At 44.3% G+C, this 15,464-nt stretch overlaps 1 protein-coding gene across 1 annotated transcript; it reads left to right on the top strand.

Moving 5' to 3' along the window:
- The first annotated feature begins 236 nt into the window (after positions 1-236).
- On the top strand, positions 237-14,129 carry PSMC6 (proteasome 26S subunit, ATPase 6). The gene is made up of 14 exons (XM_064461143.1): positions 237-391; positions 1,151-1,230; positions 1,699-1,738; positions 1,947-1,999; positions 5,746-5,813; positions 6,257-6,371; positions 7,772-7,859; positions 8,020-8,081; positions 8,170-8,293; positions 8,662-8,723; positions 9,776-9,896; positions 9,986-10,066; positions 12,482-12,553; positions 13,659-14,129. The coding sequence occupies exons 1-14, from the start codon at positions 265-267 to the stop codon at positions 13,775-13,777; spliced, it is 1,212 nt and encodes a 403-aa protein (XP_064317213.1). The 5' UTR covers positions 237-264; the 3' UTR covers positions 13,778-14,129.
- Positions 14,130-15,464: the final 1,335 nt, after the last annotated feature.

Below are 15,464 nucleotides of genomic sequence, written 5' to 3'. Positions count from 1 at the left end.
ACAGCAGCACGCGGCTACGGGCTCACACACGCACATATAGACACGTATACGCACGTATAGACACATAAACACAAACACAGGCACGTACTTTGTAGGCGGGGCGGGCAGCTGTATGTTCGTGCCGGTCGCGATGCGCATGCGCACCGCCTAGCGTATTGTGTTCCCCTCCGCGGCGGCAGGGGGCGCTGCGAGTCGCGGGGAGGGCGGGGCCGCGGGCGGGGCGGGGCGGGGCGGGGCGGGGCGGGGCGGGGCGGGCGCGCGGCCATGGCCCTTCCCGGCATTCCCTATGAGCGGCGGCTGCTCATCATGGCGGACCCGAGAGACAAGGCGCTGCAGGACTACCGCAAGAAGCTGCTGGAGCACAAGGAGATCGACGGTCGCCTCAAGGAGTGTGAGCGCTGCCGCCGCCACCCCCGGGGATTGTCGTCGCTGAGGGCACTGGCGAGCCCTGAGGGGGCCCGGCCGCTGCCGCTTCCCCGCGCTTCGTCATGGGCCTGGCCGGGCCCCGCGGAGCAGCGCCGGCGGCCGGGCTGAGGGGAGGGCGGGCAGGCGGGCCGGAGCGCTGCCGGCCGCGGCTGCTCCCCTTCTCCCTCGGGAGAGCCCCGCGGGGTGGCCCGGGCCCCGGGGACCTGCGTTGCGGTGGGGTGGGCGGGAGACTCGGGACCCTCAGGCTTTCGCCTCCCTCCATCCCCCTCCCTTCTTTCCCTGAGGCTTTCGGCCCCTCCCGGCCCCCCCCCCCCCCCCCCATTCCCTGAGGTTTTCACCCACCTGAAAGCTTTTTCTGTCAGCCTTTTATTTTCCTGTTGCAAACACCCTTTCTTACATCATTCTGGCAGTTCTGTGCCCCCCCTCCCCCCCCCCCAAAAAAAAAAAAAATCAGTGCCGTACAAAGGCTCTGCTACCTTTGAATTTGGGCTTTTTTTTTTAATTATGATTGGGTTTTTAGATGCCTCCTACTGAGTGTTTTCTCAGGCAGGCCCTGGGGTCGCTGAACAGGGCCTCTGCTGGGCTTGCAGAGGATGACTTACTGGCCATGTCAATCTCCCACAGCTCTAGCTCTACCTGCTGCTTTTCTGGCAGTAAAGAGCCCGGTCCTGAGTTACCGTTGGACTGAGCGTTAGTAAAATCCTGTGTTTCTTTCCTTTTCTAGTAAGGGAGCAGCTGAAAGAGCTCACCAAGCAATATGAAAAATCAGAAAACGATCTCAAGGCCTTGCAGAGCGTTGGGCAGGTAAGTAAGAAATGAGGTCGTAGCAGCCCATGGTGGCGGTTGGCAGTGAGCTTGCCTGGAAGTAGCGTTCAAAAAACATGTAGACGTGGCATTTCAAGACATGGTTTAGGAGGCCTGGGGGTGTTGGGTTGGCAGTTGGACTTGATCTCGGAGGTCTTTTCCAACCTTAATGATTCTATGATTTAAGTCCATTTTTGTTATCAAGAAAGTAAGCGGGAATGGTACAGTTAACAGAAACGGGAGCCTTACCGTCAGGAATGGACACGCCAAACATATGGGTTAGAGAGGTGTTTTGTGTTTGTCCTGGCTGACAGAGTTGTGTTAAAGAAATAAAAGTGCTGGCAAACAGCATGAAGCAGGAGAAAGAATTTCAAAGGTGGATTCATCTTCCATGTCCTGAACCATGTTGGATTTTGGTTTGCAATGGTGATTTATCCGTAGGCTAATACCACATTTATTCTTTGGCAGATTGTTGGTGAGGTTCTTAAACAGCTAACAGAAGAGAAATGTAAGTATGCTGGACTGTTAATTTTTTTGAAATCTTGAAGCTAAGCTTTTGCAGTTAAAATTTGGCTAAAGATTTGGAGGAGTAAACAACTAGAGTGTCAGTAATTGAGTATTGGCAGAAAAATATCACATACCGGGTAGTTCAGAAGCATAATTCAGAGCAGTGAATCAAGGAAATTTGATTTTTCTCTTTGGTCTTCTCTCTCCAGTCATCGTGAAGGCTACAAATGGACCAAGATACGTGGTCGGCTGTCGTCGTCAGGTAGCTGATCTATGTGAATATTCATAAGAAGTTTGCTTTGGTCTGGAATATTTTTATTGCTTTTGATAATCTAGGTTGTTAAGTGGGATTGAGTATTTTCTTCTTTAAGGTGTGTATGGGTGTGTATGGCTATTCTATACTGGTATCTGCTTGCCCTCTCCCTTTGTCGCTGGTAATCGTGCAACTTCCTAGTAAGGATAAAGTGGTCCAAAACATTCCTGGAACCTTTTATGCTTTTTATTGAGTCCGTCTTTCTGCCTGATTTTGTACTCTCTGAAAACTAATCATCGCTATGAAGATTAATCAGCTGTGTAAGGTCTCCCTCGCTGTGTTGTGAGCACATGGCCATTACTGTCAGTGTGCTGAGCTTTAGATATAATGTTGTATAACTGTATATCTTTGTAATTTTTTCTAATGCTTTTAACTCCAATAAATAATTATGGTAGGCAGACGACCTGTTCTAAACGCTCTTGAGGGATTTTTATTTGTCCTTAATAATCTTAAAAAAAACCCGTGTCACTTCTAGTCTACGAGACAGCAGCTTTTTTTACCTACACCAAATTCTGTAGAAGTTAGAGACTTCAATGCAGAACCTTCCTTGCAGCATAATCTGTCTTCTGCTGTAGTCAGCAAGAACCACTTAGAGGTACTCTTCTGCTTTTTATTTTTGTACAAAAGTATCAGGGATGTAGTGCAGGCACGGCTTAAAAATCTGCTTGTTGGTTAATTGAGCACTGAATGTGACCCACTTACAGTAATTAAAACCCTGGGCAGTTCCTTACCAAAGCTGCCCATTAAGTAGGAACCACAGTACTTGTGAACGTGTTCTGCAACTGCAGAGCCATTGGGGGAGCGAAAGTAAATCTCTACTGGAGAGGTGGAAGTAGAAAGATGTAGAAATCTCTAGTTAGATTTTTTTTTTTTTACGCTCATTCCTGACTTTGAGAGAGAGAAGTAAAGAAGAATGTGTATGAAATGTGAGATTGTGAGGTGTCTCTGAACAGAGAATAGTGACCCTGGGGAAGGATCATGTGTCCTGAGAAGGCAGCATCATTTTACCTATTTTAATGCATGACGAAGTGTAAGATCTTTTAACAGCTGTGACCTCCCAGTGCATCTTGAACTGATTCCTTTATGGTGGAGAAAGGTAACTGTTGTTGAGCTTGGAACATGTCAGAATTGTAGGATGTTCTCCTGTGTTATGGAAACTGTGGAAAATAGAAACTTCTTCAGTCAGAGGAGCACAGGTGTAGTACGGATGTTAGAGGTGGCTTTTCTTTCTCTTTCTGAAGAGAAACTGATGTTCACTACAGAATTCTGAACTCTTGCTGATGCTACATAAAGAAAGAAAATGTTTGCAAGACTAATATGCAAATGTTTTACAGTACCCAAAATCTCTGCATTAGCTTAAGGTTTTTATGTGGAAGTTAAATTGAAGAACAGTGTCATAGAACTCCAACATGCAAAAGTTAAACCAACTCTGGATGATTCATCCGTAATGGTGTTGCGGTGGCTGTAGGAGCTGAGGCAACAAGCAAGTGGCAGAGCGCAGAGCCTGCTGTACTTTGAAGGATTTAAAAAGAGGGGTGGTGGCAGGGGGTTTCTGGCTGTCAGGAACTCCTGGTGAAGGTCCCTGATGAACAGTGCTTAGCAGTAAGCAGTGAGCAGAACTCATGCACTAGGCATTTTCCTATGGTGTTGACCCTGCCAACGTTATTATTTGGATTATATATATTTCAGTAAGGATGGAATTTCCTCCTCCTTTTAGAGACAAACTATTTGAGAAATGTGGGTACCAGTAGGTGTGTTAGTTCATCTAGTATATACGCAGCTATCCCTGACTTTCCCCAAGTGCACCAATGTGATAAGTTTTTGTTTGCCTAAAACATCTGCAAGAATTGCTAGTATTGAAATGCTCTTTAAATACCTAATTTTAAGCTTCATGCCCTTCAAGACATTCGAGTGGTGCAAACTCACTATTCTCTTTCACCAGAATGAAGAAAATATTTTTCTGGAACAGAAGTATACTTAATTCCACTTTGGGGCACATGAGCTAGTCTTGAGGTTCTATGTTGAAACAGAGATAAATGCTAAGGACTAGGTTGTGCCTGAATGAGCCTGGCATTGCAGCATGTGCTTTCGAGTTTATACTTTAGTAAAAACACTCTTTTATCTTGAAAGATCCTTGATTTTATACCAGAGACTTAAAAAAAAAAATAAAAATCCATGATGGTTTTCAAAATGCCAAAATATCAAGGCCAATGATTTCCCGTGGAGTGTTTCACAGACCAGAAGAACTAGTTTTTGACCAAAGTCCTTGTGGCTGTGCTGCGCTGCTGAGGAAGGGGAGTGACGCTGTTTAAATTGAAACAAAATTACTTCCCTATCTAGAGTGCATTTCTTAAGGAATTCACGGTCAAGTGGTTTGTCTTGGTTTTCTTCCCACTGTAGAATATCTTAAATCTATTGGGCCATGTTGAATCTGACAGAATTTCAAGCTTTTACAGATTTCTTAAGACCTCTTTCCAGCTGCCTAGTCTTGTTAGTGAACCCAGTAAGGGAGGAGTGACAGCTTGATCCTGAACACTACTAGAGCCTGAAGAGCCCACGTGGGCAAGGGACCTTATAAATCCCCCCTGCAGGGTGATGGGAAGCTTCAGCCAGTGCTTGCAAACAGGTGTCCAAGTCCCTCTTGTTCAGGTGCAGTGTTAGTAAAGCTCAGAATAAGTAGGTTTCATATTCTTCAAATGTGGATTGAGTACCTTATTTAAAAAAAAAAAGTGAAGAGATTAGAGCGGTGAGGTAATATCTGTGATCGTTCGAGGGTGTGTTGTGTGAGAGGTGGGGCTGTTCTGGGCTGGGTTTCTTAAACACAAGGTGAGAAACGCAAGTTGGTTGTTTCAATCCCAGCAGAATTTAGTGGGGTGTACTGGAATAGGACCACTGATGTGTTTTAAAACTGTCAGAAGTGGAGTAAGCAGACAAAAACTGCTGAGGCGGATGAGTAGGGCATCTGAGGTGAATGATAGCAAAAGAATAACAACTGGAACAGCTGGCTTTGAAGATGGGCTGTAACTGGTTATGTGCAAATGACAGAAGACTTGGAGAAAATAGGTTAGGAACATCTGTTCACCCTTCCCGTCAGTCAGAAATGAGAAGGCCATGGAGTAGAAAGGTTGCAAGGTTGGACTCAAATGGGCAGGCTGTTCTGTCTGTCCTTAAAGGAGGTTTGCTGCTTGTTCTGAAACAACTGTCTGCCTTGTGTTGAGCAAAGGGGAAGATCAGATCTCTCACTAATCCATCAGATTGACAGCAGTAAAAAATAAATTAAAAAAATTACAGTCTAGAAAATAGTCTTTATTTTCAAAAGTGGTGGAGGTAAGTTAATGACTTGCTCTTTAAGATCTATTTCACTGTTACCAGAAATTCTTCCCGTGGTCTGGTTTGGCTTTGCTGGTGTCTAGTTGTGACAACCAACAGGTTCATTGGTCTACGCCAGCTCCTGGATCGCTTCTCCCGAAGATCATGAAACAGTGGGCCGGCTTTCTCCCAGTTTAAGCCTTCCCATATATGGTGGTGATGGGGACACAGGGTTTACTAAACGAGCTGCTTGGCAGGTAGCTTGGTAGCCTTGTTTTCTTTTGTGTGTGAATGAGCAAAGAGTGCGAGCTGCAGTAAACATCTTGGCTAAAACCAGACATTGTTTTGGAGTGTGGTTCTAATAGAAATACTTCCTTTGTGACTAGCTTGACAAAAGTAAGCTGAAGCCGGGGACAAGAGTTGCTCTGGACATGACCACGCTGACTATTATGAGGTAGGTTTCTGCTCTAGAGCTGCTCTTCTGCTCGTCATATAAAGGGGGAAAATAATGATCTGAGTAGGTTACACAAAGGCTTGAGTAATCAGTTCTGAAATATTTTGTAAATGTTTTCTTCAAAGCAGTGCTTAAGTAAGGACAACTGCTTTGAGGGAAGATTTATGTGTCCATTATATATGGTTTAAAAAGGAATTGGTTGTTCTTTGAAAAAATAATTCAGTTACAACTTGGCATTTTCAGCATTTTTTTTAAGCTTTTGGTTGGTTAAAACTTGAAAAGATTTGCTAGGTTTGGGGTTTATTCTGTTTTTTTAACAAATGTTATCAAGGTGGGAGGAGAAGAAACCATTGTCATATCATAGTTGCTGTAACATTTATGGCAGTAACTTTATAAATGTGTCTGCACAATGAAAAACTTCTGCTATTAACTCCTTTTCCCAGGTATTTGCCAAGGGAAGTAGATCCACTGGTTTATAATATGTCTCATGAAGATCCAGGGGACGTCTCATATTCTGAGATTGGAGGGTTGTCGGAACAAATCAGAGAGCTGCGAGAGGTATCCAGTATCTCAGAAACGCTTAGCAAATAGTGATATATGTTCTGAGTGGTGTTTTTCAGTGCAAAAACACCTTACTGATGTTTGTCCTAAGCCCTCAGGAGACAGGCCGTTAAAGGGTCCGATCAGATGAGTGATTTCCATGTTTCATTAACTCAGACATTTTCCTGTACTAGAAGATAACTTCTGAAGTGTTGTTTAAATGTTTTCCAGCTTCATAATTATCTTTGTGGCAAACAGCAGTGCAATTGCAGGGTGCTGGTGCACTTCCACTGAAGTAATATGGTTAGTTTGGGTATCGGTGCTGCGGGCTGCGCAAGCCTGCCCAGGAACGCGGTGGGTGAAGACGAGCTCAGGCTGCTGTGATCAACCGACTGTAACAGAGGCTGGTTGTGTGCTGTGCACACACCTTACAGTGGCAGAGAAAGATTACTCTGGCAACAAAGCCCAATTCTCAAACCAGGTTATAATTTACCTCTACTGTTACAGAAGCTTGGGTTGAGATTAAAATGAAGACAATCCCTGAAAGAAGAGGGTTTGAAGAATCTGAGGCCCTTTAGGCTAAGGGAGTGCAATAAAGTCCTGTGGGAGGGCATAGCTAGGATTGACAACCAACAAATCAAAGTTGAATTTTGCACAAACAACTATTACAATTACTCTGGGTAGTTGTATTGTGACAGTAGCAGAACATGGTTTGAGCAAAGGGCATCAATAGAAACAGGCCATTGCAGAGCTAAAGTCTGAAGTTGCTGGAGCGTGTCCAGAGAAGGGCAGCGGGGCTGGGGCAGGGTCTGGAGCACAAGTGTGCTGGGGAGCGGCTGAGGGAGCTGGGGGGGTTTAGCCTGGAGAAGGGGAGGCTGAGGGGAGACCTTGCTCTCTGCAGCTGCCTGAGAGGGGCTGGAGTGAGGGGGGGTTGGTCTCTTCTCCCAAGTAACAAGCCGTAGGACAAGAGGAAATGGCTTCAAGCTGCATCAGGCGAGGTTTAGATTGAGTATTAGGAAAAATTTCTTCACTGACAGAGTGGTCAGGCACTGGCACAGGCTGCCCAGAGAGGTGGGGGAGTCACCATCCCCAGGGGTGTTCAAAAACCATGTAGACATGGCACTTGGGGCCATGGTTTAGGAGGCCTGGGGGTGTTGGGTTGGGGGTTGGACTTGATCCTGGAGGTCTTTTCCAATCTTAACTATTAGATGATTCTATGAACAACAAGGGCAGGGTTGTGGATCAATCTGTTAGATCAATCTGTCATTTTCTTACTTAGCTGTTTCTCATACAAAATGCGCTGTAAATAAGAATCCATGTATCTGGAAAACAGACTGGCAAGTGTACCATTAGCGTCCCAGGATTGCTGATCTATTTTAAAACTCAAAGTCTCTGTTTGTTTATCTGTCTCTTCACAGGTAATAGAATTGCCGCTCACAAACCCAGAATTATTCCAGCGTGTGGGAATTATACCTCCAAAAGGCTGCTTGCTATATGGCCCCCCTGGTGAGTCCCCTGAAAGGGTAATGAATGCTTGGTTGTCACGCTTAAACCATGGCAATAGCTTTGTTTGTTTCTTTTTTTGTTTCTTTTTTCTCTCTTTTAAAGTCGCTAGCGTGCAGTGTTGGGTTGGTAGTTAAACCGCTTCAATCTCTTGTCTGTCCAGGTACAGGGAAAACACTTTTGGCCAGAGCTGTCGCTAGCCAGCTTGACTGCAACTTCCTAAAGGTAGCGTAACTTTACCCTTGCGCTCACACACGCGCGTGCCTGCTTAATCTGTTTGCACTCCGGTCTCTTCATTTGTGTCTTTCAAAAGGTGGTGTCAAGTTCGATAGTGGACAAGTACATTGGTGAAAGCGCTCGACTGATCAGAGAGATGTTCAATTACGCCAGAGATCATCAGCCGTGCATCATTTTCATGGATGAGATAGATGCTATAGGTAAGGCTAATGGCCTGTGGGGTGGCTAGAGTCTCCTTTTAATGCTGAAATTGGCTATAAAGCTATAAAGTTACAGTCCCCTCTCTCAAAGGAGAGGGTGCACGCATGTTTATTAAGAAGAAACATAACAAGACAAGTGGTTCAGCTTCTTCCTGGAGCTATTACAGCTAGCTTAGAACCATACCTGTTCACATCTGGCTTAGATCTTTTTGACTATATGAAAAAGCATTTAAAAATGTACACATTTAACTCTAAATGCCACCCCTGCTTCCCCCCAGGTTTGAAAGGGTTACCTAACTGTCTTCCGACTTAGTATTATATGGAGGCAAAAATAAAGGGCTATAACTTAAGGGTTTGGTGTGCTGCAGGTGGTCGTCGTTTTTCTGAAGGCACCTCAGCTGATAGAGAAATTCAGAGGACTCTGATGGAGGTGAGTGTCTAATCCCTGACTGTACTGTACGGTTCACATTAAATATCACAGGTGTGAATTGTTACGCCGTGATCCGGCACGTTAGAATTTTTTCTGAGTTAATAATCTTAGGCTGAAGCGAACTAGATGCTCCTTTTACAAAAGGCCGCTGTGCATCCCGGTGACTCGGCCATGAATTCAATAGGGAGACTAATTGAAAGGATCTTCAAAAATTGCTAAAATTATTTGGGATGTTTTCTCTTCTTACTGGGACTTGACTTTGCTGCTGCCCACTGCATCTTCTCTGAAGGTTTGGAGGGCTTTGCCCTTCTTGAGGAGGGGAAAGCGGAGCTTGTCTCTTGTAGCCCCAAAGATGCTTACTCTAAAATTTTAGAACTGTTATGGTTAGATTTTTCAAACCTAGGAGAAGTAGTTGTATTTCTTTTTCTGTACCAATTGCTCTGGTAAACTGGGTTGTGTGAAGAGAATTTTAAAACTGCTGGTGACAGTTACTAATTCTGAAGCTAATGGGAACCTTTATTGGCCTGTGTTTGCAAACAGTTTGCCTGGTTCAAAAGAATGTGTCTGCCTTACATACAGAATTAAAGCACTGTGATCAAAGAGCAAGTACTTTGAATCTTCACAATGAAATGTCTTCGTGTGCGTGTATTAGTATTCTAGAGGCTGTTCTCCAAGTCTAATTTGAATGTCCTGGGCTTAGTGCAGCACAATCAAAATGTGTCAGCCGGCCGTTGGCTCCTTTAGCACTCGCACCGTTTTTGTTGCCTTATTGTTTTAGCCAAGCCTTTCACAGTTGAGCTCTGCTTTGCTCTGTGTCTTTTTCTCTGGGCAAAGCATTTTCAGTGTCTCTCGTAAGCTCTCCTTTATTGCTTATAGAATACGCAGGGAGCTGTGGCCTTCCATTAGAAGGCTTGTAGCATTTTTTCTTTCCTGATTAATCTGTACTGCTTTTACACCTTGGTGAAAGTACTTACGTGTCAAGTAAGTACAGTAGATCATGGTGGGAGGATTTTGGCTTGTTTAAAAATAAAAAAACTTCTGTTCTCTGGTAGTTATTGAATCAGATGGATGGATTCGATACTCTGCACAGAGTCAAAATGATCATGGCTACTAACAGACCAGACACGCTGGATCCCGCTCTTCTGCGGCCTGGAAGACTGGATAGAAAAATCCGTGAGTTCCTACTTCACAGTGACTGGAAGGAGGCTATTATAATATGAGTTGTGGTTTTCTGTTTTTATTAAAGCTGTAATTCTTTCTAGATATTGATCTACCAAATGAACAAGCCAGATTAGACATTTTGAAGATTCATGCAGGTCCTATCACTAAACATGGTGAAATAGGTGAGTAGGAAGCTACCTGGATATCCTTCCTACTTTTGCTTGTAAAAATGTGAAGAGGGTGAGCTGTTACGATGATTCTGTCCTTCCCTTACACTGGCCATATCACTTCCTCTCTCAGAATTCTACATTTTGGGTTTTTTTTTTTTTATGCATCCTGATTGAATTGTCACTAAGCCTTCCTTTGCAAAGGAAAACTGACTGTAAGCCCTTGGAGCAGGCTGTAAACTAGAAAATCAACATGATTCTCATCAGGTAGTTTCCCCTTTCTAAAGGAATAGCTTAAATTGAGTAACCAGCATTTTCATTAGCTCCCCCCAAAGAAAGAAAAATCGTTGCTGCAGAAGTCTGAAAACAGTAAAGAATCTTTAAAAGTCACCGAGAAACTTACTTTGGAGTTCAGAGAGGTGTAATGAAAGCCTTGTTGTCTGAAACAAAGCTTGTCTGTGGTTAGTGGTGGCAAGAGCTCTCTCCAGAGCGAAAGGGGCAGAAGTATCTATCAGATAACATGGGGGAGGTTTATTTAGCGACTCTTACTCTCAGCTGACCAGAGTCTCAGTTTCACAGTGACACTTCAGAGCTTTCCTCAAGAAAACCGTAATTGTTACTTGCCTTCAAAATGACGTTGGATACCTTTTTATTTCCGCAAGGCCCCATGGGTCCTGCCTGCTTGTTCCCAGCCCCGTGCGACCCACCTCTGCCTCTTTGCTGACACCAGCTATTCATGCAGGCAGGCGGCTCGATCTGGGGAGTGGAACTGATCTCGTTCACCATCTGGCTGCGTAAACAGCTGCAGCTCAATAGAGGGGGTGGCTCGGGAGCGGGAGCAAGCTGGGGGAGGGCGAAAGGGATGAGGATTGCCTTTCTTAGCAGCAGTGTTGGCTTAAACATGCATGTGACTGTAGTCTAAGATAGAGAAGAAGGTCCAAAGCAAATCATGAACCTGAGGTAAAGTAATTCATCTTTTTTCTCGTATCTTTGGGCACTGGAGTGGAAGCAGGGCAGGATGGTTCCTTTACACCAGTTAGCAGGGTGAGCTGTCAGATGGATACTAGCTAAATTTCAGAACATGATATGGGAAGATGGAGCTGCTCAGCTTTGAGATCCTGAAAGGAAGTCTGGAACTTACTAGCAAGGTGGGGTGTGAATTGCATTAAAATCCTGCGATAATGACCTGTTCCAGGTTCCAGCGTGAGATTTTCCTGCCCTAGTACCAGAGTCTGCTGAAGGCTCTAAGCTTACCAAAGCTCCCCGTGTTTGACATTGCTTAGTCCCCTCCCTTAATTTTTTTGACTTTCCAATTCTGGGGAGACTTACTCACAGCACATTGTGCTACATGGAATTAAAACAAAGTTGAAGAATTTCTAATCTCTAGGGTTTTTGGATTCTCAAGGTAAAAACTTTTGAATGTTTTGACTCTCATACAGAAGGTAAACTGTTCTGAAAAGTTTTGCAGAGAGCTGATAATTTTTTTTAATAAGCGGCCTTGCAAAAATCAGAACTTGCTGGAGGCTCCACAGAGGCAGCGTTTTAAAATTGATTCTAGAAATTATAACCATAGCCACTTTCTTGGTAAATGTATGTGCATAAAATATCAGGCTTAATGTATCAAGACATCAAATACCTTTAGTAGACGCAGTTGTTACAGGCAGAAAGGAACGGAGTTACAATCACTTGGAGATAAGTTTTCTGGTTTCTTACATTATCTGAATGATAAGAACGGTGCCTTGATGTAGCTTTTCTTGCATTTCATGTTGATGCTTGTAACCACAAGTTAGAAACTTGGGGAGTTTAATTATATAAAATGAGGTTGTGGCTGCAGTACACTTCTGTTTTAATGAAAGGGGTAATACAGTTGCTGATTTCAGTTATCAGTCTAGTAGGCATCTGCTTGCACTGAAATCCAAGTAAAGTCTTTCTTTGTTAGCTCTATATAGTTGCCAACGAAACACGTAAGGGGAAATGTTGGAGAACAAGTGTGCTGGGGAGCGGCTGAGGGAGCCTGGTGGGGTTTAGCCTGGAGAAGAGGGGGCTGAGGGGAGACCTTCTTGCTCTCTGCAGCTGCCTGAGAGGGGCTGGAGTGAGGGGGGGGTTGGTCTCCCAAGTAACAAGCCGTAGGACGAGAGGAAATGGCCTCAAGTTGTGCCAGTGGAGGTTTAGATGAATATTGGGAAAGATTTCTTTACTGAGGGATTGGTCAGGCATTGGCACAGGCTGCCCAGAGAGGTGGGGGAGTCACCATCCCTGGGGTTGTTCACAAAATCTGTAGACGTGGCACTTGGGGCCATGGTTTAGGAGGCCTGGGGGTGTTGGGTTGGTGGTTGGACTTGATGATCCTAGAGATCTTTTCCAACCTTAATGATTCTGTGATTCTATGTATGAATTTATTTCTAATTGGCATTTGTGTTTTTTTAATAGATTATGAAGCAATTGTGAAGCTTTCAGATGGCTTTAATGGAGCAGACTTGAGAAATGTCTGTACTGAAGCAGGTATTTTGCTTAACTCTTAATTTTGATGCGCTAAGTCTTGGTTGATGCTAAACATTAGAAGTATCGGAGAAAGAGCTCAATCAATGGATGAAAACCAGGAGGTCAAGAACATCCTGCTGGAGCATAGCGCATGATCACTGATGCTCCCTTTTTGTATTCTGTTCATAACAGCTAGATTGATTTACGGAGTGGAAATGTTAGCATCTGGACAGCAGCAAAATGCCAAAACAGTTGCATATTTCACAGTGTGTCATGTGTGTCTGGACTGATAAGCGTAACAGCAGCGTGGTGATATGCCCCGAAGCTTTGATGGAACAACTTGAACAAAACCTCCTTTCTTCCAAGATCCTTATGACCTACATGGTCATGCAGAACTTGATCCTTTATGTCCTCCCTCTAAGGTTACAGACGAGTCTCTTGCCAGCAGATAAAGCAGCTAGACATACAAACAGTCTGGCTGATATGTGCTGGTCTGCTGCCAGTTAGGAGCAGTAGCACTGTGTGACCTTACGCTGCTGATATCCCCTGCCCGAGCTGGGTCCCTGCAGAGTTGTGTGGATTTGGGCACTATCCTGTGACACATAAAAGATCCCTGTAGCTCAGGTTCAGCACGATGGCAGATAAAACCAGCTGTACCATTTCTGAACTGGAGCTGGTCTCTAACCGCTTAGCGGCTGAGTATCATGACATCTGTGATATGGTCTCATAAGAACTAGATACATTCCAGAAACAGCCATGATACCCGACTTCCTCCTGTCTGCAGAGCATCCAATTCTCTTAGTACCTGGGTGATCAGAGAGCTTATACTACTTTATGCTTTTTCCACGTTATAAATTCATTGTACTCGGGGTTTGCCTATGTGGGAAGGCTGAGTAACACAGTAAACATATGCTCATAGTCTCAAACAAGTTAATACGTTTCTTCTCAGTGATCACCTGGTTCAGAAGGGTAGTCTCGTTGATTTTTACTCCTCCCCAACATCCGAGAGTTGCATGTAACAGTCTTATGTGCAGACAGCGTAACTTGGATCTGTTTTCACTTTAATTTGAGTGAATTTTTACGTACTGTTGCTGCAAGGAACTTACTGTTAAATTACTCTTCGCAGGTATGTTTGCGATCCGTGCCGATCACGACTTTGTAGTTCAGGAAGACTTCATGAAAGCTGTTAGAAAAGTGGCTGATTCTAAGAAGCTCGAGTCCAAGCTGGACTACAAACCCGTTTAAATTAACCATGTAATTTGTGATTGACTGCACTGGGTTCATGTATAAAACGAGAGAACATGCCCCTTGATTATTATTGTGTTTGTGTAACGTGTAGCTAGTAATTTGTTAACACAGGTTGCAAGTCGACTACTGCAAGTGTGTTTTCTGTACAAATCTGAAATATGATATTCACTACAGCCCAGGTTATGTAAAAGGTGTGGAGATGTGTTCTTCTAGAAATTATGATGTGAAATTATAAATGTTCCCAGAGGGGTTAGCGGACTTTAAGAAAGTCAGTTCCTTTCTTGACTTTTTTTTGTATCGATAAATTCCCCCAAACAGTTTATGAATAAAACTTGTTTAACTCTGCTTATCTCTGTTACCTTCTCTGTAACTCTTGAAGAGAGTTGAATTACGTATCTTTGGTATTTGAAGAGCAGCTTTTCTCTGGCGTACGGATTGTCTTGCAGTCCTGTGCCTTATGTACCAAACGGAGGCAGCCTTTCTCTCAGAGAGAGGAGGGACAAATGGTCTTTACTCCTTTGCGGCTGAAGTCTGGGAAGAGGATTTAGCTGAGCTAGCATTTAATTATTGCTCAGAATGCAGGAAATCAAACAAGTCGTCTTCCCTTACAGTGGGTTAAATCCTGTGGCGAATGCCAATTTATGGACAAAAGCACCTTAAGTGGAGGTGGAGAAACTGATAGTGCTTTGATATAAAAGCTTTAATGATAGTGTTTGGGGTGATGGGGGAGATAGGTGAGGTGTGTTCCCATTTCAGCTATTCTCTAGATGTAGATAGGAGCTGTCCAATATAATTTGAACCTGTGCTGCTTTAGGCATGTCCAAGCGCAGTACCTAATACTGCGGGAGCTCCAAACGGGGCTTTGCTGTAGACCTTACCCTGTGAGGTTGGCATCTAGCTGTACGCAGGTTGCCTTTGTGCTCCCTGGGAGCTGACTGCTGCAGCTGTTGGAGTAGTCACTGAAACAACCGCAGAGGCTAAGGTGGTGGTGTTCTTGCGGGCCTCCGTCACTGTGCCTTATTTTTTGTTTTTTAATCCGTTCCACCCCAAGGGGGGTGTGTGCGGATTGACCAGCTGCGCTGTGCGACTCAGCTAAAGGTTGGATTGGAACAGTAGTGTGCTGGACTGTACTTCTGGCCACTTCTAATTACCCTAATTGGATTACTCTGGGCATGCTCAGCTGACAGACAAGCGCATCAGATTAACTCTAGATTTGCCAGGAAACACACTGCTTAACAGCATCTCCCTGGCAGTTTCAATAGCTGTGGTTGTACTTTTTTTTCCCCTATCCCTGTGAGACAAAACAGGTAGCGTAAGGTGTAAAACAGTTACAACAGGACAGGCCACGATATTTTTGTGTTTATATGGTTAATGGTCGTTATGGACTGTTTTTTCTGGTTAGCATGAAAACTTTCTATTGTGATTGTGTCAGGAGTGGGAAGATGCAAATCTCAGTTTTAGTTTACTGTAGCACCCTTCTGAGTGCAGCTCGTACAGAGCTGCTGGGCCTGGGTGCTGCAGCCAGCATGCTTGGAGAAATTAGAAAATTAAATAAAACACCATTTCTGAGCACTACAGCAATATAAACACGGAGCTGAGCTCCTGGTGTTACGCTGGAGGAGGTTAGAAGGTGGCAAACCTGAAGCCCTGGGAGTGGTTATAGCTCATTTTTTATGTCGGGGCC

The sequence above is a fragment of the Phalacrocorax carbo genome, chromosome 9, assembly GCF_963921805.1.
Source record: "Phalacrocorax carbo chromosome 9, bPhaCar2.1, whole genome shotgun sequence".
Taxonomy (NCBI): domain Eukaryota; kingdom Metazoa; phylum Chordata; class Aves; order Suliformes; family Phalacrocoracidae; genus Phalacrocorax; species Phalacrocorax carbo.
This window is presented reverse-complemented; position numbering and strand designations above follow the sequence as displayed.

What these genes read in the sequence shown, in the direction of transcription:
- PSMC6 (XM_064461143.1), top strand. Translation starts at nt 265, where the DNA reads ATGGCCCTTCCCGGCATTCCCTATGAGCGGCGGCTGCTCATCATGGCG. An exon ending in ACCACGCTGACTATTATGAG is followed by an intron (nt 5,814 to 6,256) that starts GTAGGTTTCTGC and finishes TCCTTTTCCCAG; the next exon opens with GTATTTGCCAAGGGAAGTAG. An exon ending in CTTGCTATATGGCCCCCCTG is followed by an intron (nt 7,860 to 8,019) that starts GTGAGTCCCCTG and finishes TTGTCTGTCCAG; the next exon opens with GTACAGGGAAAACACTTTTG.